At 57.9% G+C, this 23,777-nt stretch overlaps 2 protein-coding genes across 16 annotated transcripts in view; one reads left to right on the top strand and one right to left on the bottom strand.

Moving 5' to 3' along the window:
• Positions 1-1,755: 1,755 nt before the first annotated feature.
• LYAR (Ly1 antibody reactive) lies at positions 1,756-23,736 on the bottom strand. 7 transcript variants are annotated; one of them, XM_051829794.2, is made up of 9 exons: positions 23,591-23,736; positions 10,209-10,384; positions 8,309-8,423; positions 7,201-7,308; positions 7,030-7,113; positions 3,737-4,166; positions 3,457-3,540; positions 2,663-2,748; positions 1,756-2,076 (listed from the first exon to the last, which is right to left on the bottom strand). In XM_051829794.2, exons 2-9 carry the CDS (start codon positions 10,328-10,330, stop codon positions 1,942-1,944), a joined length of 1,164 nt encoding a protein of 387 aa, XP_051685754.2. In that variant the 5' UTR covers positions 10,331-10,384; positions 23,591-23,736; the 3' UTR covers positions 1,756-1,941. The 7 variants fall into 7 exon arrangements, with proteins under 7 accessions (XP_051685754.2, XP_008272333.2, XP_002709396.2 ...); XM_008274111.4 differs by lacking the exon at positions 23,591-23,736 and adding an exon at positions 15,550-15,707; XM_002709350.5 differs by lacking the exon at positions 23,591-23,736 and adding an exon at positions 15,550-15,707 and having other exon boundaries at positions 3,767-4,166.
• The window catches only part of ZBTB49 (zinc finger and BTB domain containing 49), a 28,067-nt gene continuing 19,997 nt past the window's right edge, over positions 15,708-23,777 (top strand). For 8 of the 9 annotated variants that reach the window (XM_070069568.1, XM_051829763.2, XM_070069567.1 and 5 more), the window contains exon 1: positions 15,708-15,854. Coding sequence is in view for 1 of the 9 variants with exons in the window: in XM_070069569.1 (XP_069925670.1) it covers positions 15,776-15,854 (79 nt within the window). In the remaining 8 variants the exon portion in view is untranslated. The remainder of the gene's footprint in view (positions 15,855-23,777) is intronic. The other variant, XM_070069569.1, reaches the window with a different exon arrangement.

Raw genomic sequence — 23,777 nt, 5'->3', positions numbered from 1 at the left:
GCCGGCTCTCTCGGGGGCTGCACAGGTGTTCCTTCAGATAGATGTTCCCCCTAGATGTTCCTGGTGCATGTTGTCTCTCTCCTCCTTTATAGTCCTCTTCCGCCAATCCCAACTCGGCTGCCCACACGCCGAGTACGCTGCTCTCCTCCAATCAGGAGCAGGTCCTGCTGTTTATTGGTTGAACTGGAGGCAGCTGTGTAGAAGCTGTTTCCTCCTCTCTCAGCGCCATATTGTGGGAGAGCAGATGCATAGAATAAGTCTTAATTCCAGTAACTCAGTCCAGTCCGGGTTGCTCCCCACATGGCCCCAGCATGCAAGTCACACATCTGCACCTCCCGGGTGGACAAGAGCCTGTGTGTTCCCGACTCCTGCCTGTTACGCAGCACCGTGGCAACTGGCCAGGCCACAGCTGGCAAGTGTCAGAATGCCAGAAAATACGGCATCAGGGTAGGAAGTGCCGTGTGGCACAGTGTAGCAGGGGGCGGGAGTGCCACACCCATCAGGCCGCACGAGGACGGGCAGTCAGGGCAGAACCTAACTCAGCTCACATGGAGGGAGCTGGGTTGCAGCCCCGAGGCCCGAGTTCCTGCGTGGTTGAGAAGCCCAAGTCAGGCAGCTGCCGCCACCCGAAAGGGTGGTCTCTGTGCAGGGACCTTGGACATGGCCTTGGAGCACACCCCCAGGGCAAGTGCCTCCCCGCCTCCTCTGCACGGCATCCATCGCTGGCCCCACTGCTGGCCACTTGGGGTTGGAAGGGAGCGGAGAGGCACCCGCCTGTCCCTGCCGGAATCCCCAACACTGTGTGAAGGACACGGGGACAGGAAAGACTCGACTACAGCAGCAAATGCGTCTTAATTTTGTCACATCTGCCACACTTGCCTTAAAGCCGTCACAGTAACGGGGACACAAACAGTCTGACGTTAACATACACGTCAACACCAGCCTGACGCCTGCCCACAGGGTGGGGCGGGCAGTGGAGTGCTTCTGCTCCCTGGCGCCCTGCTTTGGTCCCTGGTTAGCTGTGTGCTCCGGGCCAAGTTCCCCTTTGCTCCCTGGAACGTCTAAAGCTGCTCGTGGCTGAGGTTGTTCCGGTAACCGCAGACGGCAGCCTGAGAGGGCATCCGCAGGGCACTGCGCTTACATGAACAGGTCCACGCTCACGGCCTTACCAGTCCCATCCTTGACACAGCTGCGGGATGAGGGTTAAAGGGCAGTGGTGATGCTGACCGGGAGCACTGGCCAGTGAGGGTCGGGTGGGCAAAACTGCTCAACTATCAAGAGGAGGTGGCACATAGCCGTCTGCCAGCCCACCGCACCAGCACCCCAAACTCCAGCTGGGCAGCTTCCTGGCACAGTCCCAGCCCCAGATGGCAACAGCTGAGCTCCGTGAGCTGATTCCCGCACTTCCTGGGCACAGGACACACCCCTATATGGAGCCCCTGACATATGCCTCTGGCTGACAGTAGACTGGGCCACAGCCTGGAGGGCTGCTGTGTTTCCAGGAAGCCACCCTGGAGGGCCAGGCCCGTGGCTGAGTGAGGACCACGCTGGCACCAAAGACTGGAGCACAAACACTGAACACACAGAAGCAGACTGAGGGACATGGCTACAGTGAGGATTTTTGTTAGTAAATACTTCCAGTTGGATTTACCTCCTGATCAGAGGAGGAACTACTTTTTGACTTGTCACTGCACAGTTTTACAGCCTTCCACACAAAAGAATTTCTTAAAGAACATCGATTTTTGCCACCACAAATTTAGAATTTTGGACAAGAATATATTTTATTTTTTTCATAAAAGTTCTACCAAAAATATATCTTTGTGCTTAACTTAAAAATACAGCTTCAGAAAGCAAAATCTGAGTTGTTCCAATTCATTACACGCCTGTAAACAGCAGTGGGAGGGAGGAGCCGCAGAGGGGCCAAGTGTTAAACTCAAATGCTCACTTGAGAAGCTTGACCTTGTCCTTGAGCAATCTGAAGGTGGGGTTCTTGCTGATTTTCTTGTTGAAGATGACCAGGAGCTCCTCTTCAGACTTGTGACAGTCACTGGTCACGGTGTAGTACTGAGCTAGGACCTGCACAGGGAAAACAAACGGCAGGTGGCTGGGCGCGTCCTCGAACCCAGCCCAGGGGCAGGCCGCCGGTGGAAGAGACGACCCCGGCTGCTGAGCACACGGGTGCCCTGCAGAGAACACCTCCCCGCTGCTCTGGCATCAGCCAAAGGGAACAAACGCTCTAGGACAGTGACTGCGTAACAAAACCGGATACAGCCAGAACCTAGGCACTGCCCTGGCTGACACCACGTGACAGGGTTTGGCCCAATTTTTCTCCACAGAGCCTGTGGGGCGGGCCACTGGGACAGCTTGAAAAGCACTAAGACACACACACACTCATAAAACAACTGCACACTTCAGTGGCTGGGATGCCTGGGTTCCAAACTGAGTGCCCGATTCGCGTCCCAGCTCTGCTCCGACAACAGCTTCCTGCTCACGTGAGCAGGCAGGTGAGGGCTCAGGCACTTGAGAGACCCAGCCTGCGTTCCCAGCCCCAGCCCGGGGCTGTTACGGGCATTTGGGGATCTCTTTCTGTCTCACGCAAATTTGTAAAAGACAGCAAATCCCTCCACAGCCAATCCATGCTGGGCTTGTCCATGTGTCATACCTTTTTCCTTAGCTTTTTGATCGAAATTTCATTGTCGGGGGCCTGTTTTAGAACTGCTTTAATAGTTCCCTTCCAGTTGAATTTACCTACAACACAAGAGGTGTCAGAGGTTAAGGAGGGGCGGGGGCAGTGGGCAGTGGGGGGCACCCGGGGTGGTGGAGCACCAGTCAGGCTGTTGTGTGAGACACCGTGCTGGTTTGTGCAGCACAACCCGGGTCCGAGGGCACCACCTCTCCTGCAGCTGCCTGCCAACCCAGTGATCGCGGCCACCGCACGGCAAAGGCCTCCACACTCACACTGAGAGGGTCCCCAGCTGAGACATCTGATCCAGCTCCCACGGTCCCCGGTTCCCGGGGAGTCCCTGGGCTTGTTCCTGACTAGGCGGATCCCTGGGACTGGGGGAGACCGCCACCTCCTGACAGGAGCAGAGGCTTCAGGCCCGAAGCTTTGTGTGACAGGTGCGTGCGGGCAGGGCACGGCAGATGCAGCCCATGGGGAGCAGCAGGGAGGCCCCAGAACGGACACCGAGCTGAGCAAGGAAGCAGCCACGTGTGGCTGGGGGCTCAGGGGACCAACGAGAGGCGGGGATGGGAGACCTGGGAACAGCAAGAGGGACAGGGCCTTGGAAATGTATCCTCAATTCCAAAGGTCATACACCGGAACATGTCCCATGCACACTGCTCTCCCTTTGTCCTTGAAGACAGGGGCACAGCTCTGGCTCCCAGCGCCTCCACGTGCCCTGGGGGCGCGAGCCTGCCCCCACCTCGGCGCTTGGCCAGTGACGGCGACCATACCCTTCACAGGCTGCTGCTCGTCCACTTCTCCGCCCTCTGCCTGTCCTGCGAGCTTCATCTTTTTCTTCTTAGATTCTGTTTCAGCTAAGTATTTACAAAGAAGAAAAAAACAAAACAGATTCTGCATTCAGTGAGCGCGTTCCTCATGCTAGCCAGGTTACACGCATCGTCGTCTGTCCCCAGCCCACCCCGAGTGGGACAGGTCAGCCCGAGCCCACAGCTCACGCCAGGCCCCGCAGGTGCTACCCCTCCCCAGCTCCCTGCTTCAGCGCTCCTGTACCGTCCTGAGAGGGACGCTGGCTGGCCACACCTTCCGCGTGCTTCCGCTTTCTTTTTCCCACAGCCGACGCGGTCTCCTCCTGGCCCGCGCCCCCTCCGTCTGCCGCCTCCTCTCCCTGGCGCCTCTTCTTGCTCCTCTTCCGGGCTGAGCCGTTGGCGGTGGGCGTGTCCTCCCCGTTGGCCTCAAGTCCAGCCTCCTGGCCCTTTTTGCACTTCTTGGGCTTCTGACCCTTTGGGGTTTCCTGGTGGTTTTCCAGTTCCGGTTCTTCCTTCTGCCGGTCTCCCTTCTTCTCTCTCTTCTTCTTCTTTGCCTCTGCTGGCTTCGCCGTGGCTTCACCCGCTTTAGAGGCGGGAGGCTGGGCGGGCGTCTCTGCACGGGGACCTGCCGCTTGGTCAGGTGGCGGCTGGGCCTGCCCCGTGCTGACTGGCTCCTTGTTTTTACGGAAAAGGAGGAAACACAGACATACTCAGTCTAGCTGCGGAAACACAGCCGGTCTCAACACTGCATGTACAAAAAGCGGCTTTATCACTTACCGTTCTAGAACAGCGGAAATGTGGCAGTGACAAACAGAGGAGACTCCCCCAGCCCCCTGCACCCAACATTTCCCTTCCGTTGGAAAAGTGAAGAGCCCCGGTGCTGAGTGCCAGCCCACTGTGCACCTGTCTGTCAGGACACACAGCACTTAGGTGTGGCAGAATCTGCTGGACTGTGTCTGCAGCCCTGGGCTCAAGGTCCAGCTCTGTGAGCTCTGTGAGCTGCCAGTCAGCTGAGCCTGGCTCCGAACCTATTTCCCCAACTGTAAGAGAAGCGGTGGTCACACCTCCTTACACGAGGCACGAGGCAAATGGGAAGAGGAATGTGAGCGCGTAGCACAGGGGTGGCTCAGCAAGTCAGCCCCGTGGGCAGGGAAGGCTTCACACATCAGCAAGCACCAGACAAAGGCAGGCTAGCGCCATCACTGCTCAGAGGCGGCTTCCCTGGTGGGGGGGCACTTGGAGAGCATGGAAGGAGCGGCCAGTGCGAGCGGAGGAGGAAAGAGGCCCCCGCCCTCTGCAGCGCCAGCTGAAGCCCGGCCACGCATCCCACTTCCTTCAGAGAGGACCTGAGGCAAAGCACCAAACTGCCCCGTGAGCCCCGACGCCCCGGAGACAGGGAGGGGGCCGATGGCGGCAGCAGCAGGGCTGCTCCGGGGCCAAAGCCACTGGGATGCACCTGCAGCCAGGTGACCCGGGGGTCACTCACAGCCTCTCCCCGCCGAGGGAGCAAAGGCCTGGCTTCCGCCGGCGTAGGCGGGCCCAGGCCTGCCGCCTCAGGAGCAGCACTGGGCAGTGAGCTGTGAGGGCTCGAGGCGGCATTCGAAAGCAGACTGGGGAGACTGGGGTTAAGGTAGCGCTACAACCGCCCGTCCACCAGCTGCGGCCACGGCGGCAGCTCGGGCCTTGCCCTGGCTGCTCAGCCGCCGGCCGGGGGACACGGAGAGGCACACGCTCCCTCAGCCAGCCCACCCTCTCTCCTTCATTCCTCACCCTCCGGGTGCCGCCCCAGCAGAGCGCCCCCTTTCTGCTCCAGGACCCCACAGCCCTCTACAGGACCCCAATCTGCCCTGTGCGCCCGTATCTTGTGGTTTTCTGCCCCAACCCATCCAGGAGGGCAAGCCCGTGGCCGGGCAGGACAGAGGAGCCCCAGCTGGTGCCTGGTGCAGTTAGCAGAGGGAAAACATGTGCGACGTGGACTAAAGAAGTCACAGGCCTTTAGCTTGGCGTGACAGGCACCAGGGAGTGCTGGGAGGCCCCCTGGACGCAGCCACAGCCGAAGCAGCGACCAGCAGCGGCTCACAGAGCCCAGCTTTCCCACAGCTGTTCACTGACGATTCTGTAAAACAGGTGCCACATAAATGGCTGTCGGGGTTCGAAGGTGCAGTCTATCTGAAAGATTCCGCCGTGGCTCGGGTGCAGGTTGCTCACCAGGGGTCCGTGGGTGGTGATGTGACTTTAAGAGGCGGAGCCTAGTGGGAGGTTTTAGGGGACCTGGGGGCACCACCCTCAGAAGGAATGTGGGACCCCAGTCTCTCCCTCTCCGGCTTCCTGTCTGGAGATGTGGTTTCTGTCCTGCACACCCTTCCACCCTCTGCCTCGGGACCCTCCCCACGGGCTTAGCCATGCTATTCAGACTGCCGGCCGCCAAACTGAGCTCAGTAAACCTCTTTGCTTCATAAGGTCAGCCTGTCTCATGCATTTCATTTCAGTAACAGAAAGCAGACCAACAGCAAGACAAACACTAGATACACCACCAACCTCCACTCCACTGCAGCCTCAAGTTGATGCCCAAACTCTTCTCCCTGCACAAAGCAATCAACTGAGCACTTCGACTAGAATCAAAGAGCAGGCAGAGTCCCACGGCCGCCGGCTGCCAGCGCTGCTGCTGCTTCCACTTTCCCAACACACACCCGACTCAACCAGCTGGGTCCCTGGCACCGACATGGGAGACCAACTGAGTTCTGGGCACCTGGCTCCAGGCTGGCCCGCTCTGGCTGCTGCAGGCCTCTGGGGCGGAACCAGCAGGCAGATCTTTCTCTACGTGTCTGTCTAAACAAAAACTTCAGCAAACAATCCTCTCATCTTATGAACCTGCTGCTCTTGCCTCCAAAGAGGACATTAAGTTCTATACAGGAGCAAAGCGCAACTGAATAAATGAGAACAAACTGTGAGCTCACAACGTGGCAAAGACGGCAAACCGACACTTCCTGCACTGCCGAGCCACCGTGACTCAGACGGCGTGCGGCAGGCTGAGTGCCGTGGACGCGGGGCCCGCGCACAGACCCAGCACTGCACCTGCCACAGGACACCTCGGGGCCACTCCCTCGCCGTGCTTCGGCACACCACTGCTGCCCGGGAACATTCCCTTTTCATCCAGGGCCTGGAACAGGCCGGCCCCCAGTGAGCACTGACTAGACGAACGCCGATCACGGTCCACCTTTCTGTAGCTCAGAGCTGATAACAAGCCCACGACCGAACCATCGCAGACGCACAGAGCTGACGCGGGCCCGGCACAGGAGCACACCCCAGCTGCATTTCGGAGCCGGCCATCGCCCGTGAGCTGGTACCGCGGTCCAACAACGGGCGAAACACCTTTCTCTGCACGACAGGGAGATCTTATTCCTTCCCGCACGTGAAGGCACAAAGAGCCTCTCTGAGAAAGGAAGCTGTCTTGACCTCCCAAAGTAGGACATTCCCGCTTCCTTATCACAAAAGTACTGCTGCTGCACCGCAAATCCACAATGCAACCGCACTTACTGTGCTTGAAGCTTCAGAAAAGATATTCCACACCTGCTCCAGGACGGAGTCGCTGTGAACTTTTAAACTGTTCTTCATCCAGTTCTGTGCAGGACAGAAAGACAAAGTCCTGTTTATGCCACCTGCAGCTCGGTCACTGCTGGGCCACGCGGGGGTCAGACCACTCCATACCTGGAATTTCGCCTTTTTCCTGGGGACGTTGTCAAAAGCACTAATTTGCTCTAAAAGTTCTTTCACTTTGGGGCTGACATTAGGTTTCTTTATTAATTCATTAATTTTCTACAAAAAAAGGAAGATAAAACAAAAACAATGAACAACCAGGTCAGAAGCTTCATAAAAACCAAGCAAAAAGTCCCTGTCGTGGCCAACAGTTCTGTTTTAGGCCCAGATTCTATATTTAGGTGACACCTCGAGACAAACAGATTAACTTCTCTTCAACACATGATGGAGTCCTGGCCAGAGCAGGTAGGCAAGAAAAAGATGTAAAACGCATCTTAAATGGGAGAGGCAAATAAGACAAAATTATCTATTCATAGACAATTTCTATGTAGAAATATGCTGTTATATGTACAAACCCCTAAAGATTCCACACACACACACAAAATAGAACTAATAAGCAAAGTTGCAGGATACAAAATCAGTAGTCAAATGATTAGGAATAAACATAAGAGTGACTTGTATGAAAATCACAAAACAATGTTGAAAGAAATTAAAGATACCAATAAACACAAAGCATCCTTGTCACACACTGGAAGACTTAATAGGACGTCACTCCCTGCTACCCAAGGAAACCTATAGAGTCAATGCAATTCCTCTCAAAGTCCAGGTGGCATTTACGCCTACAATACGCATCTATCCAGCGGGGAGGACAGAAATGGAAAATCCACCCTGGAGTTTCCAGGGAGCCTAGAAGGCTGCACAGGAGCAACGCTGGAGGTCTCACGCGTCTTGATTTCAGAACTTACTGCAAAGTACAATCATCAGAACCGTGATACTCACTCACAGACACACACAGTCCAAAAGAACCGGGAGCCCGGAAGGGAGTGCTTGTATACGTGGGCAGATGCTCTAGGACAAGGCTGCGGGGACCACTCAGGAGACGAGGGACAAGGCTGGCGTTGTTGCGGCCAAGCCGCCACGTGCGGAGTGGCTATCAGAGCACAGGGCCGAGTCCCAGCAGGTTTAGTTCACCTCTGTCTCCCCTAAGATGTGCTATTTCGGGGCTCATCTGCATAAAGGACCCATTTACTCTCCGTCTGGACGAGCGAGGCGCTGTTACCTGAATCCACGCCTGCTGCTTCACGTCGCCTTTGTGGGTCTTCCCTTCGTAGCCTTTGCCACCGTACTTCTGGTCTTCACTCACACACTTCACGTGGTTTTTGTAGTCGTCGCCCCTGCAAAGCGATCGGCAGTCCGGCCCTCAGAGTGCCGGCATGGGGAGCCCTGTCCAATGGCAGCGGCAGCTCCTGTATCTGCTCACACCTGCCCCTAACGGCAGCACCTCACGGTCACGACCCCATGTTCCTTCCTCCAGACTTCCTGTGGAGCCCACCACTGTGGTGCAGCAAATGAAGCTCCGCTTGACCCCAGCATCCCGTATCTGAGCACCAGTTTGGACTGCTTTCGCCTAAGGAAGCAGTGGAAGATCACTCAACTTCCTGGGTCCCTACCACCCATGTGGGGACCCAGACGCAGCGCCTGGCTCCTGGTGGCAGCCTGGCCCAGACCGGGTGCACAGTGGACAGAAGATCTCTCTGATGCTCTGCCTTATAAATACATACATACACAACAAACGTTTAAAATGAATACAACCCACTACTAAACTTTTCGTCCATTTTTATATACAAACGTGTTCAACCAAACTGACAGGCAGCATTTTTCTTTCAAATCATTAAGTGATGTACACTGAACACAAAAGAAAACCCTTCTCTGCAAAAGAATGGTTTTATCTGAAACACAATCATCTGAAAGGCCTCCCGGTGACGGGGGAGGCAGTCAGGAGTTGTAGTACCAGCACTGAAAGCCGATGTGCGTGGAGGTACTGAGTCACCAAAGTGATCTCGGGGTCCTGGGGGAAGGCCGACTTCTCTCTCCTGCAATCTTTTAGGCTCTCTGGGATTCCCAGGGAAATGCTGGGGACAAGGAGGAAGGCAGAGTTCTCAGATGAGAAACAACCCAGCTTTCACCTACTTCACCCATCTGGCTTCCTCCCCTCCCAGGATTGAGCCGGAACAAAGACTTGAGCAGCTTCAAACCTCACTGCTCTAGAATGACATTAAAACCTGCTCCTAACACACAGTGAGCAGGTGCCGCCGGGAATGCTGGGTAGATCAGCCAGAGGCAGCGTTTCAGTGGGAGCCCCCAGCGCCGACGGGAGCAGCGTAAACTGGGCTAGCCCTCTGTAGTGACCCAGCCGCCTGGCCCTGCCCCGCCTTCCCAGAGCCCCCCTGAGGCAGTCTCCACAGACCCCGCAGCCAGGGAAGGCTCCTCCTACCTCTGGTTTCCAGGGAGGACCCGGCCTCCCCTGCCCCGGGAGCCGGGAGCCGCTCATTCTCTGGTTCCTAAGCCCAGCTCATCGGAGGCACTGGGCCCCGCAAAGCTGTGCCAGAGCCCCTGGGTCTGAAAACGGTGGTCAGATGAGAACTACCAAACGCTCTCATTGCCATGATCCCTTCTCTTAGTCCTCTCTTGAAAACGTCCTTGAAAAGCAAGTGGTTTTGTAAAGCACTTCTGAAAGTCTTATCTATTTTATGTGAAAGGCAGAGTGACAGAGAGAGAGAGATCTTTCATTTACTGGTTTCGTCTCCAAATGACGGTAATAGCTAGACCTGCGCCAGTTCGGAGCCAGGAGCCGGGACTCCATCCGGGTCCCCCATCTGGGTGGCAGGGGCCCACATGCTGAGGCCATCGCCTGCTGCCTTCCAGACACATTCGCAGGAAGCTGTGTCAGAGGGAGGCTGGACTGGATCTAGGCACTCCCATACGGGAACAGGCTCCCAAGCAGGGGCTGAGCCTGCGGCACCACACCCCCCGCCCTGTAAGGCACCTTTCCAAGAATTCACCACTTAGAATCAAGGTCTTCCCTCAAATGTGCCTGCACTGTCGCAGGCCCCGAGGGGCCGCAGCTGCCGGAGCCGGTCTGGCACTTCACCACGGTCTTGGCAAACGCTGTGTCTTACCAGAAGTCTCTACCACAGTCGATGCAGGAGAGGCTGTCGCAGCTCCTGCACACGGACACGTGCTTTTCCACTTGCACCTTCTTCACCGATTCGCCACACGCGTTGCACGTGAAAAACACCATTTTTAGCTAAACGATTAAAATGATCTCTGTCCAAGATAGGTTTTAAATCTTGTGCTAAAAGAACAAAAAGAAAAAAAGATATTTACTTTACGCTGCCATTTCTGTTTCCACACAGCTAACTTTCCAACCAGAATTTCTCATGAAAATCAGTGCAAGTGGCAGAACCAAAGCTGATCAGCAATCCACAGAAAATTCTCCACCAGCGATGCAAGACAGTCACTCCTAACGGTGCTGACGGCCCACACTTGCTGACTGCACACTTAGCACGCGCCAGACGTGACCATGAGCTTCACGGGTATTCATTCAGTCAGTCTGCACAGCAACCCTACAAGGAAAGACTGTTACTGCTTAAACTTTCTGAGGTATCTGAGGCACAGAGAGGCGAACTAACTTGCCCAGGGCCCCACAGCAACAGACCCGGGATTTAAACCTGGCAGCTGGTGACAGAGGAGCTTCAGGAGTGTAACAAACAGTGCTGCCTCCTGCTGTGATAACTTTAAATGCACTTGCATGCCCTCTCTGTATATATGTAAGAACGATGTCTAGCGTGAAACCCCTAGAAACACTGGTTTAGATGGGCACTGCACACTATTTCACGCCCGGTTACGAGGGGCAAAGTGGAGGAGAGACCCAAGAACAACTTGTACAGGCACGGAGGGCATCCATAAACACATTACTGCATGTCCACGGGTGTTACACTACATGAGGACGGGGAGCAAGAGAGAGGCTTCACTCATGCGGCCTCTTGTCCACAAGGTCACAAAGGAAAACGGAAGCACACCCGGAGTCCCAGTCCAGCAGGTGCTGAGTTACCTCAGGCAGCCACAAACCCAGGTGTCCCCCGCACTGCCTCCCTCCATTGCACCTGCACGTACACATAACCACCATTTAAAAATCTCATGGCACAGCAGGTAAAGCTGCCATCCGCAATGCCGGCATCACCTGGGTGTCAGTTCATGTCCTGGCTGCTCCACTTCTGATCCACCTCCCTGCTGATGGCCTGGGAAAAGCAGTGGAGGGTGGCCCAAGTGTTTGGGCCCCTGCCACGCAGATGGGAGACCTGGATGGAGCTCCTAGCTTCAGCCTGGCTCAAAAATGAATCAGCGGGTGGAGGATTCTCTCCCTCTCCCCCTCTCTCTGTAACTTTGACTTTCAAAATAAATCTTAAAAATCTCATGGAGATGTTGTCTAGCAGCCCAAGAACACAGGTTCGTCTGAGTGTGACAGTGCTCCGAGTAACTTTCCATACTTCTGTGACCTCTGAGTCACTGCGTTCTAAGTCTCACAGCACAAATATTAACAACTGTGTAACCTGCACTTTCTTCCTTGTTAAGAGGATGGATGCGCATCAGGGTCACACTTCATCTGAGAACCCTTCGCACGAATGAGCCACCCTTGGTGCATGGAATTCCCATGCCTGGCCCCCGCCGCTCCCCCATGCACATGTTCTGGATCACTGCTGGCAAGGTCCCACCTGAGCAAGGACCAAGGCCATTCCTGTCCACTCAGCCTCCAGTGGAAATGTACAAAGGCCCGGCCAGTCTGTGGAGGCCTCTGTGGGGCACTGTCGGTCAATAGTTTACCTTATACGCTGCAGACAAATCACAGGCCCTGAGTCCGGGGGCCCTGGGTCCCACTACTCAGGAGGGAGGATAGGTGTGTGGTCAGCCATAGCCTAGCCCCCCAAGGGACCAGGGCCACCCTGGGACGTGCTGCAAACAACTGTCAGGTTCTGTGTGCTGAAGGTAAAGACGTGGGAGAGTCGCAAGCCCCGGGGTGGGGAGCACGCACACCATGACGCAAGGCCCCTGACCACCACCCTGCGCGAGGCAGACAGGTCCCCTACATCGCAGGCCACAAGAGCAGCCGTTCTGCCTCACGAGGGCGCGCAGAAGCAGCTGCACAGAGCCAGACTGTCTGCCGGACATTTCCTGTGCCTGCAGGAGACCACGGAGAAAAGCGTCCCCCAAGCTCACGGCGGCCGAGCACTTCCCAGCCTTGGTGTGGGGACAGCTCTGCGTCTCGGCAGAGGAAGAAGGTTTCGGCAAGCTCCAAGATCCAGCTGGGAGACTCCCACCACACAACCTGGCATTAAAGGCCTCAGGACAGGTGCGAACAAAATACAGGAGTCAATGATGCTGAAGGAAACGATGCCCCCAGGGTATCTCCCTCCCTCGGCCATGTGACTGGCCACACCGGGCAAACATCGAGTCAGGACAGGATCGGAACGCACCATGCGGCCAAATGAAAGGTCTGCTTTCACTGGACCTTTTGTGGATTTAAGACAAAATGGATAACTCCCCGGCAAGTCACAACTCAGTCCCTCTGTGCCTCACGCTGGACTTTCACCCTGGATATGTCTCCCGCCTGGCTAATGAGATAAGGCCGGTAAGGAGCTTAACTCTCCCTCATTCACTCCAGCACCAGCCCAAGAGTGACCTTGACTGTGCCTCCCACCTGATCCTGGCCCGGGAAGACACCCAGCACCTGTGCGGTGACCACGCCTGCCTGGGGCGCACAACCATCACACCCCAAACCTCCCAGCCCAGCTCAGCTGCACGGCAGGCGCGGTGTCCCACGCCTCAGTGTGGACTTGCAAGCTTCAGAAGCGTCGATGCCCCTCTCCCAAGAGACCACCCGCTAACTGAAGACAGCGAAGACTGCTTCAGGAGGCAGCTCTGTGTCACTCAAGCCCCACGACTGCACGAATCCGAACGACATTTAGCGACTGAACTTCCAAGTGCTGGCTGGCGAAGTCTGTAAAATCCCCGCTTCTGAAGTCAGGAGAGCTGCAGAGGACGGCACTGGGGCTGCCCACCAGGCTCAGATGTGACACTGCGGCCTCTAGCCCTGCCCATAGAAGACGGCACTGGTACAGGGCCAAACCTGGATCAGAGCCCCTCCTCCCTCCCTGCGGCCACCCTGTCAAAGACACTGCACAGAGTCTTCCTTGAGAAAGGCAAACAGCAGTGCTCCTGGACGGGCCGGGCACACGCAGTGAGCACACAGATACTGAATGAGAAGCACGCCTGGGCCCTCCGCTCTCCAGGCCCCGGGTGCCCCGACTCAGAGCAGACCAAGTCCTCTGTGTGCACTCCCGCTCTCCAGGCCCCGGGCGCCCCGACTCAGAGCAGACCAAGTCCTCTGTGTGCACCTCCGCTCTCCAGGCCTCCAGGTGCCCCGACTCAGCAGACCAAGTCCTCTGTGTGCGCTTCCAGCTTGCTCTCCCTGAGAGTGACTGAGTTTTCACGACATGCCACACCCAAGACAGAGACGCTGAGAGCCTGGACCTGGACCACAGCGTCATCAGCTCCCTTCAAAGCCATTCCGCACTCAGAGCAGCAGGACAGCCACCACCGCGCCACGGCCACCTAGACAAAGGCAAGGCTCAGGAGGTCCACGGGTCTGCTCCAGGTCACAGAGGGGCAGAGGGGGCCTAAAAGGCCGGGTGACAAGTCCAAGCCCCGCCCTCACCATGTGCTTGACCACCACGCCGGGACCTTGAGATCCTCATACAGAAAAAAAAAGGGCAGGTTCTACAACATGACCTTTCACCTCTAGACCTCAGAGCCCTGAGCCTTCAGGGTAAAGTCAGCCCCCACTGGGCAAGCAGCCACCCACATCCGCCGGAGGTCATCTGGCGTGGGGACACAGATGCTGAGCTGAAGGGCAGCAGACAGCCATCGGGGAGGGGCTGGGAGCTTAGGGCCCGGGCACCGTGGTCTTCTCTTAAGAATACGGACTGCATCAGGGCAGAGGATCTGAGCTGGGTCCGGCAGTCGCCAATCAAACAACCCATCAGTAACCTCAAGGCACTCGATGAGGATCTGTTTATCTGTATTTATTTCAAAGCATCACATGGGAAGTCAATAAGACACCAGATGGGAAGGCGTCAGTCCTACCCAAGCGTGCAGAGGTTTCCCTGAGACTTGGTAATGCACACATCAACGCTGCCACACCCAGGCTCCCGAAACCACGACCTCCACCCACCTGTCCGCCCCGCCTCCGCCGGTCCTCACTGTGACCACCAGCTAACTCCCTGCTCCGGACGACGTGCCCTGAAGTTCGGTTCTCAGACTCGGATTTAGAGTCTTTTTTTCCCTTCAACCTTCCTCCCTCCATATTTTTGTTATTTTCATTAAAAGACAACACTCGCTACTCTCCAAACGTTCTCTCACACACATACATCACTCCATCATCATCACACCACAAAAGCTGCCCCCTTGAGGGGCCAGGCGGGCAGCTCCAGCACAGCGCCCAGTGAGCCTGTGACCCGCAGCGACCTCCCCATGTCACACACTGTGCAGGCCAACTAGCCTAGACTCTCGCCACTTCCGGGGCGGCTGTCCACCGCCCTGGAGCCCCTGGGCGTGGGGTGACTAGGGCTGCAGGTGCACTGTCAGGGAGGTCCTCTCCCTTGGTCCGGACTGGAGCCCTTGGAAAGGAGGTGAATAAACGAGGGACCCGAGGCTGGGAGAAGTTAAGCCACGCCCCCCACTTCCACTCTCTGCCACCCTTCCCGCCACAGCGTCTCCGTGGTTTCAGACAGCATCCCCGGAGTCGCCAGGGCATCCGGCACTACGCTCGGCGCTGGACGTGGAGCGCACAGTGCAGCCAGTCCTGGGTGGCCGCGCTCTGCAGAGCAGCAGGGCTTCTTGCAAACACTCACGCTCCCCTTCATCCATTCCCTCCCAGGCCCTCACAGGTAGGAGCTGCAGCCCGGGCACCTGCCGCGTGCCCAGGCCTGTCGTGGGCGCTCAGCACGTCTCCATTCACGCGGCCCTCGCCACGCCCCCCCCCATCAGCCTCTGTGTCGTCGCTCCCGTGCGACAGATGAGGATCCCGAGGCTCACGGAGGTGCCCCGCGAGTCGCCACACCTGCAGTCGGCGGCAACCCGGGTTCCCATGCAGACACTGGGGCCCTAAGCCCGTGCTCGCGACCCCTGGGGTCCGTGCACCTCGGACTCACACGATAGCCTCGCCCCCAACGTGCAGCAAAGCCTAAGCGCACGAGCTCCTGGGCCGCGGGGCCTTCAGTGTTAAAACCGGCACAAACATGTCATCCTACGTGCAGGGCTGCAAGGGTCTCCGCCTCCCTCGGAGCGTGCGAGCCACGGCGGCTAATGGTGGAAAGGCGGGCATCGGCCCCAGCGCCTCGGCCCTCCGCTCCCGCTGAGCCCCGACCGCCTAGGACGGACCTCCGGGTCACCGCCCCTCACCTCTCAGCCAGCGCCCGCCAACGGTTTCAACTGGCCGCGGGGAGCACGTGGAACCACCGCCGCCCGCCCGCCGGCCGCACCACCTCCTCGGGCGCTTCCCCGCGCAGCCAGAACCGGCCCACGCGCCTGCGCGCCGCGGCCACACCCCCCGGCGGAAGTGACGTCGCCGGAAGCCGGCGGGCGGGCTCCGCGAGCCGAGGGGGCGTAGTCGGGAGAGTTCCGCTGTATGCGGGGCCCGGCCGGCGGGCTGAGGGCGGTGGGCGCCGGTGGCGGGGAGGCGGCGGGGCACGGAGCGGCCTCCGACGGTAAGGGGGCCCGGCCTCGCGAAGGCGTGCGGGGGCGGGGCGGTGGGAGGCGAGGACGGGCGCCCGAGGGTGGCCGTTACCCCGGCCCCGCGAGGGGGCCACGGAGACGCTGGCGGCCCCCGCGTGAGTCAGCGCGCACCTGCCGGGCGCCGGACTCCGGAGGGGACGTGGGCGGCGGCTCGGGGCCTGGCAGCTGGGCCTTCGCCCCTCTCGGCTCCGGCGGCCTGGAAGCGCCGCCCGCCCCCTGCCCGGCTGCGGGCTGCGCCGCTCTCGAATGCGGTGTGCCCCCACCCCCGAAGCACGGCGCGGAGCGAAGTGCTCAGGCAGCCGGGCTCCCAGCTGGGCCTCGTCACCGCGCGCCCCTGCAATGGGAGCCCCGCCACCTGCGAAGTCGGGTCCCGGCGAGCGGAGCGCGCGGCGCAGTGCCCGCCCCCAGCAGGTGCATCGTCCGTGGTAGCCGCTTTTCGGCCTCGAGTGAACGGGGTGGGGGCAGGGTCATTAACCGCCCCCCCCCAGGGGTGATGGGGAGGCCTCTCGCATGCTTTTTTGGTTTGTTTAGAGGTTTGTTCTTATCTATTTGAAAGGCAGAGTTATAGAGAGAGCTCTTTGATCCGCCGGTTCACCCCCCAAATGACCCCAGCGATCGGAGTTGGGCTGATCCGGAGCCAGGAGCGTCTTCTGGGTCTCCCACGCGGGTACAGGGACCCAAGGACTTGGGCCATCTTCCGCTGCTTTCCCAGGCCACAGCAGAGAGCTGGATCCGAAGCAGAGCAGCTGGGACTCGAACCGGCCCCTTTACAGGATGCCGGCAACACAAGCAAGGATTAACCTACTGCTCCAGGGCGCCGGCCCCGCCAAGAACCTTCAATGCAAGTGTTTGGAACAACGCCTGGCGGGTTAAGCCTCTTCCTGGGACACCCGCATCCCATGGGAACGCTGGTTGTAGTCCAGGCTGCACCACTTCTGATCCAGCTCCCTGCCAGTGTGCGTGGGAAAGCGGCAGCAGGGGCCCAAGCCCTTGGGTCTCTGCCAGCCACGGGAGACCCAGATGGAATCCCAGGTTCCTGGCTTCAGCCTGGCCATTGTGGCCATTTGGGGGAGTGGACCAGCTGATGGAAGGTCCTCTCTCCCTCCCTCCCTCCCTCCCTCTCTCCCTCTCTCTCTCTCTCTCTGTGTATCTCTCTGCCTTTCAAATAAAATATTGAACAAGAAAGAATTTTTAAAAATAAGAACACGGAAGCACTCGAGCTGTCTTGCGTGTCGGGACAGAAATGGACTTCGTGCTCGCGTGCCTTCCTGCATCTTGCTCGCACGTGGTATCTGAAAGTTCAGGACGGGTGAGCTCGCTCTCTGCAGAATAAAGCTTTCAGCGCACGTCCCTCCGCCACGAAGCTCTCCGCGGGCGCTCCCTTCCCGTTGACCTCGGCTCCCTGCGTTGAGTGGCCCTGGCCCAGTGCTGCACTCGTGAGGACCAGGGACCGTCTTCCTGGGGGTGATCACTGTCGCACCCGTGGCGCCTGGCACATAGGGCTGCCCTGTGGGGAGGTGACACACAGCCTGTTCCACGCCAGGAGTCGCGTGTGCCTATTTGGCACATAGCCTCTGTGTGAGCTGGCCTGTGCCGTGTGACGGAGTCACCCGCACGAGGCTGGCTTGGTGCTGAGGTGCCTCAGCTGCGGCTCTTGGAGAAGTAGCCTGTCGATGACAGCGTTGCTGGAAGACATCCACCAGTTCTCTCCTTTGGTGTTTGCCGAGTTGGTAGAGTTGGCCCAGGGCGCGGGGAGGCCTGTGTTCCGGAGCCCTCTGGGGTTCGGTTCCCTGGGACGCGTGACGCAGTCAGTCGAGGCCGTTGTCTGGTGCCATTCAGTCCACCTTTCCACCATCACGTTCCTGGTGTGGATTTGTGGCTTTTATCCGCGATTTCTGTTGGTTTTATTCGCGAGGAGGAGAGGCCGAGACATCTCCTCTGCTGGTTCACTCCCCGGATGCCCGCCGGGAACTCGATCTGGGTCTCCCGTGTGGCAGGGACCCGGCTGCTTGCGTCCTCGCCTGCTGCTTCCCTGGCTGTGCGTTAGCCGGGAGCTGGGGTTGGGAGCAGAGCTGGGACTCGGGCCGGGCTCTCTGATGCAGAAGTGCGGGCGTCCCCGGCAGCCCTCCCCATCCCTTGGCGCAGTGCCTGCTCCCGTTCGTAGGTTTTAGAGCAGGAAGAAGCCTCCGAGTCCAATGGGGACGCTCTCCATTTTCATACACGAACAAACAGACCGAGAGCATCCACGCACCCAAAGGCTGTGTGTAAGGCACCCGCTGGGCACAGAGGCACCCTGGTCCCAGAGATGCAGCCGTGTCCGCACCCCACGAGACTTCTGCTTCTTGTCACCGTTAGCTGCAAAGATGGAAGAGATGCCTGTGCCCCCCACCTCCCCCCATCAGGCCCAGCCCGGGCCTGTACGTGCCTTACAGCAGGGCCTGCCTGGGGGCTACCTGAGGAGGTAGATGACTTGCGAAGGAAGGCCTTCGCTTTGCTTCAAGTGCACAGTTTGCAGTAGTGATTAGGAAGTGTGGGTTTTGGAGTCTGTCCCTGGTTTGAATCCTGACTGCCCTCACTTGATGACCTACTTTAAGCTGTGTGACCGTCTTCTGTGGACTTAGGGTCAGGTTATTTAGTGCCCTGCCACAAACCACCCCCAAGCTCAGTGCCTTTGAAACCGTTTTGTCTGAAAATGTTGGGGTCAGGAATCCAGGCGGCCGTGAACTGGTGGATTCTTGGGTTGCACGTGGTGTCGTCCAGAGGAGGACCGCTGTGGAGAGGGATCGCCACCCCCAGCCACGGCCCTGCCCTTCTCCACGCCTTCTGCGGGCAGCTCAGACCTCCCAGAGCCAGTCAGGAAGACGAGGAGGGGAACTTGCTAGCTCCCAAGGCCTGGGCTCAGAAGTGAGCGCAGCCTTCAGCCTGCTTTCTCCAAGTTCTGGGGACGACAGAGCCTGCTCAGGTTAAGGGGCCAGAACCTGGACTCCACGTCCCGATGGACGTGTGGCCTTCTTTCATCTACGGCCCTCGCTGTCCTTTGCTGCACGTGGGGTAACAGCGGTAGCTCGCAGATGGTCCTGGTGGGGCTGTCAGCTGTGAGGGGCTTGGCTCAGTGCCTGGTGCGTAGGAGCCCTCGGTAGGTGCGTTTATCACTGTTGTGATTAGGCACGTTCCTATCGGTAGTTGTTTACAGAGTGTGTCAGAAATACAAATCCACATTCCTTTTCCGGAGCTGCGCCTGACCCTGCTGGGGAGGTACATGTCGCTCCCCCTCTTCACGGAGGAGCGACACAGGACCCTGCGCTGTTCTTTTGTCTGCTCGGCCCTCCCCGGGTTTGCTGCTGGTTCTTCCTGGGTTGGCTACCGTCCCTTCCACCTCCGTGGAAGGGTGGTTCCCCCTGGCCACTTTCCCCACTTCCGCGGGGGAGCGGCACACCGCCGGCCGGCTCTCTCGGGGGCTGCACAGGTGTTCCTTCAGATGTTCCTCGTGCATGTTGTCTCTCTCCTCCTTCATAGTCCTTTTCCACCAATCCCAACTCTGCTACCCACACGCCGAGTACGCTGCTCTCCTCCAATCAGGAGCAGGTCCCACAGTCTATTGGTTGAACTGGAGGCAGCTGTGTAGAAGCTGTTTCCCCCCTTCTCAGCGCCATATTGTGGGAGAGCAGATGCATAGAATAAGTCTTAGTTCCAGTAACTTAGTCTAGTCCGGGTTGCTCCCCACAGATACCCCTTTCTTTTTATTTTTGGCGCTGATACGCGCCCGTCTTCGGTGCCCCGCGGCACACACTCTGCTCTGCTTGCTAGAGTTGCCCACAGGTGCTTACAAGCCCTACCAATCAGGCAAACCGAATCCGGGTCCTCTCTTTGCCATGTTGTGAGGAGGTTTTTAGGCACTGATGTGTGCCTGTGTTCGGTGCCCTGCAGCGCATGCTCTACTCTGCTAGAACTGCCTGCAGGTGCTTACAAGCCCTACCAATCAGGCAAACCGAATCCAAGCCCTCTCATTGCCGTCTTGTGGGGAGACTTATTGGTGTTGATAACGTGCCTATCTTCGGTGACCTGCAGCTCATACTCTGGTCGAGCTGCCTGCTGGTGCTTATCGCCTAATCAGGCAGACCGAATCCAAGCCTCCTCATTGCGGTATTGTGGGGAGACTTATTGATGTTAATTCGTGCCTGTCTTCGGTGACCTGCGGCGCATAAGCTGCTAGCCGCCCGCAGGTGCTCACCACCTCCCTAATCAGGCAGACAGAATCCAAGCTCTCTCATTGCCATGTTGAGGGGAGGCCTTATTTTTCTCTATTTCTCTATCTCCAGACATTCCTATCTCTCCTATTTTACTTCTATCTACCAGCATTCCTATTTCTCTCATTTTACTTCTAAACTTCTGTTTCTCTTATCCCTGCGGCTTCCCGGCGCCTGCCCCGAGGCTGCTTCTCGGCGGCTTCCTGGCTCTGAGCCGCTTCAGCCCGCGCTTCTCTCATCTGCACGGCTTCCCGGCTTCGCGCGCCCGCACCACGGCCTCGCACTAGCCCCACGTTCCCTATCTATTCACGCCCCACGCGCTCTCTGCACACGGCGGCTTCCGCGAGTCACACAGTGTAGCTTACGTTTCCGCCACCACCCGTATTCAATCTAAGTTCCCCGGACTAACCTGGCGAATTCCAACCTGGCGGCCCACATCTCTGCCTCTGGTTCCAGATTTTTGCCTTTTGCTCCCCGGGCTGACTTGAAGAATTCCAAGATGGCTTCCGTCTCCGCCTCAGCCTGCCCCCGCGGCTTCAATTTCCCTAACATTTTTCTCTACCCGGTATGTTTCCCTAACTTTTCTTCCAACAACAATATTCCCCTCTCATTTCTCCCGGTTTCTCCCCACAGTCCGCATCCGAGTCCAAGCCTCCTCCAGGTTTCACTTTCGCTTTCAATCTCCTAGCTTCCCCGCCATAGTCCGCATCCGAGTCTAAGTTTCTTCTTGCTTTCACTTTAAATCCTAACTTCTTTCCCACAGTCTGTATCCAAGTCTATGCCTAGGCTTTCGATAGCTTCTTCCGGCACCTTTTCCGTCCGGCTTTTCCCTAGGCTCTTTGCTAGTCTCTCTCTCCGGTATTTTCCCACTTCTTCCCGTTTCTTCCCTCTTCTTCCCTCCTAGGTTTCCTGTCCGAGTCACGGCACCATTATGTCGCTCCCCGTCTTCGTGGAGGAACGACACAGGACCCTGCGCTGTTCTTTTGTCTGCTCGGCCCTCCCCGGGTTTGCTGCTGGTTCTTCCCGGGTTGGCTACCGTCCCTTCCACCTCCGTGGAAGGGCGGTTCCCCCTGGCCACTTTCCCCACTTCTGCAGGGGAGCGGCACACCGCCGGCTGGCTATCTTGGGGGCTGCACAGGTGTTCCTTCAGATGTTCCTCGTGCATGTTGTCTCTCTCCTCCTTCATAGTCCTTTTCCACCAATCCCAACTCTGCTACCCACACGCCGAGTACGCTGCTCTCCTCCAATCAGGAGCAGGTCCCACAGTCTATTGGTTGAACTGGAGGCAGCTGTGTAGAAGCTGTTTCCCCCCCTTCTCAGCGCCATATTGTGGGAGAGCAGATGCATAGAATAAGTCTTAATTCCAGTAACTTAGTCTAGTCCGGGTTGCTCCCCACAGTACCGGACTGACGTCAGGAAGTAATTTAGAGAACTCTAGTTATTTATAATTCAGAAGTAAATTTTGGGGGCTGGCTCTGTGCGCAGGAGGTTAATCCTCTGCCTGCGGTGCCGGCATCCCATATGGGTGCCGGTTCTAGTCCCGGCTGCCCCTCTTGCAATCCAGCTCTCTGCCGTGGCCTGGGAAAGCAGAGGAAGGTTGCCCGAGCCCTTGGGCCCCTGCACCCACGTGGGAGACCCCGGGAGAAGCTCCTGGCTTTGGATCGGCGCAGCTCCGGCTGTTGCGGCCATCTGGGGAGTGAAACAATGGAGGGAAGACCTTTCTCTCTGTCTGTCCCTCTCACTGTCTGTAACTCTACCTCTCAAATAAATAAATAATCTTTTAAAATAAAAAGTAAGTTGTGGGGGCCGGTGCTGTGTTGTAGTAGGTTACGCCTCTGCCTGCAGTGCTGGCCTTCTATATGGGCACTGGTTCAAGTCCCGGCTGCTCCACTTTTGACCCAGCTCCCTGCTAATGCGCCTGGAAAAGCAGTGGAAGATGGTCCAAGTGCTTGGGCCCCTGCACCTACCAGTGAGACCCAGAAGAATCTCCTGGCTCCTGGCTTCAGTCTGGCACAGCCCTGACCATTGCAGCCGTGTGGGGAGTGAACCAGCGGATGGAAGATCTCTCTGTCTCTGCCTCTCTCTCATTCTCTGTAGCTCTGCCTTTCAATTAACTAAATAAAAAAAATTTTTTAGAAAAGGAATTGTGGAAGGGTTCATAACTTTGTATATCATAATTCCGGGAGTTGGTCCAAAGAATTGTCTCCGTTATTATTTCTGTAGAGCTAGATATGTCTAATGAAGGTTCAGCATAGTGGCTGTATTTAACATTGGTTTGTGGTTCGAGGTCTTCCCACGGGAGTCAGTGAAGCGTAAGAACAGGGACCCCCGGGTCTCGGAGTTCAAGGCCCAGCTTTGGCACGTGGGGGCTTTATGGCCCCAACAGCTGCCTGGCCTCCCCACTGCTCGGCTTCTTCACCTGGAAATGGTGATAGCTGAGCCTTTACAAGTGCTTGAGTTAGTAGACACAGTTCTGCAGTACGTGGTTTGTACGTGATAGCTAGTTATAAACCAAGAGGCCCTCTCTGGTCCGGCTGCCAGTGGGGCAGGGGCGGCTCACTGATGACTGGCTTGGCTCCTCACTGCCCCAAGGATTCGGCACTGGAGACAGTGCCCACCACGTGGCACCGAGCCTCCCTTTCTGAGTGCTGGTCTGGGCGAGGCTGCCCGTCCCAGGGCTTTCTGTAAATGCCAGACCAGGAGGTGGTAACCCTGCCCTCAGCTCTGCACATCAGAAACGGTGCTTCCCGTAAGGAAGGGGGGGGTGAGAGGAGGCGTGAGGGGTGAGGGGCACGCGTCACAGAGGCGCCAGGTTGAGGGGCCGCAGCCCTGGAGACGTTCGGCAGAAGGCTGGAGATTTGGAACTGGTGGTGGAAGGTGACGTTTCCGGTTTCAGAGCCGTCTGCTTGCGCAGGCGGAAGCCCGGGCTGCACGTGATGGTCCAAGAACCGAGGAGAGGCCAAGGAGCTGCATCCCAGGAACACTAGGCTTTCCGGACTAGCGGGAGAGGAGGCGTGGCACAGACCGCACAGATCCGGGGTGTAGGGAACCGGAAGAGTCCTGAGGAGGGGGAGCTTCAGGAAGGAGTGGCCGCTGCAGGAGAGCTGGGGAGGAGGGGTCTGCAGAGCACGGCGGGGTCATTCTGGGGGGTGGACACTGCTGTTTTGAAAGGTGGGGGTGAGATTTGTGTTGGACGGACCTGGGGGGGACAGAGTGAGGCCCTGAAAGGGGAATTATGGGAAGGTTGCGTGGAGAGGAGGAGGCACACTTCATCCTGCCAAGCCCAAGGCAGTGACGGGGCGGTGAGTGGGAGGTTTGTGGCTGTCGGGGTGTAGCAGGCCACACGCAGACGCACTCCTGGGTCACGGGTGAGGAGGAGGAGAGGGCAGGGGCCAGAGCGGCCGCTGGGTGGGATGTAACGGGAAGGATTTAAAATGGCCTAAGTGCTTGTGAAAAGTTACCTGCCAGTATTCATCAGCCAGCAGAGGTCAGGGAGCGTGGGTTGTAGAGGCTGAGGGTCTGCTGTGTGCCAGGCAGAGATCAGGAGGTGCCACAGAGCAGCAGCACTGGACACGAATGCGGGAACCGCGTTACCTCACGGGAGCCTGCATGGGCGATCCCAGGGTCAGATGTGAGAGAAGCAGACGG

Source organism: Oryctolagus cuniculus, chromosome 2 (assembly GCF_964237555.1).
Source record: "Oryctolagus cuniculus chromosome 2, mOryCun1.1, whole genome shotgun sequence".
Lineage (NCBI taxonomy): Eukaryota > Metazoa > Chordata > Mammalia > Lagomorpha > Leporidae > Oryctolagus > Oryctolagus cuniculus.
The sequence above is the reverse complement of the archived record's forward strand: the minus strand, read 5'-3'. Positions and strand labels throughout refer to the sequence as shown.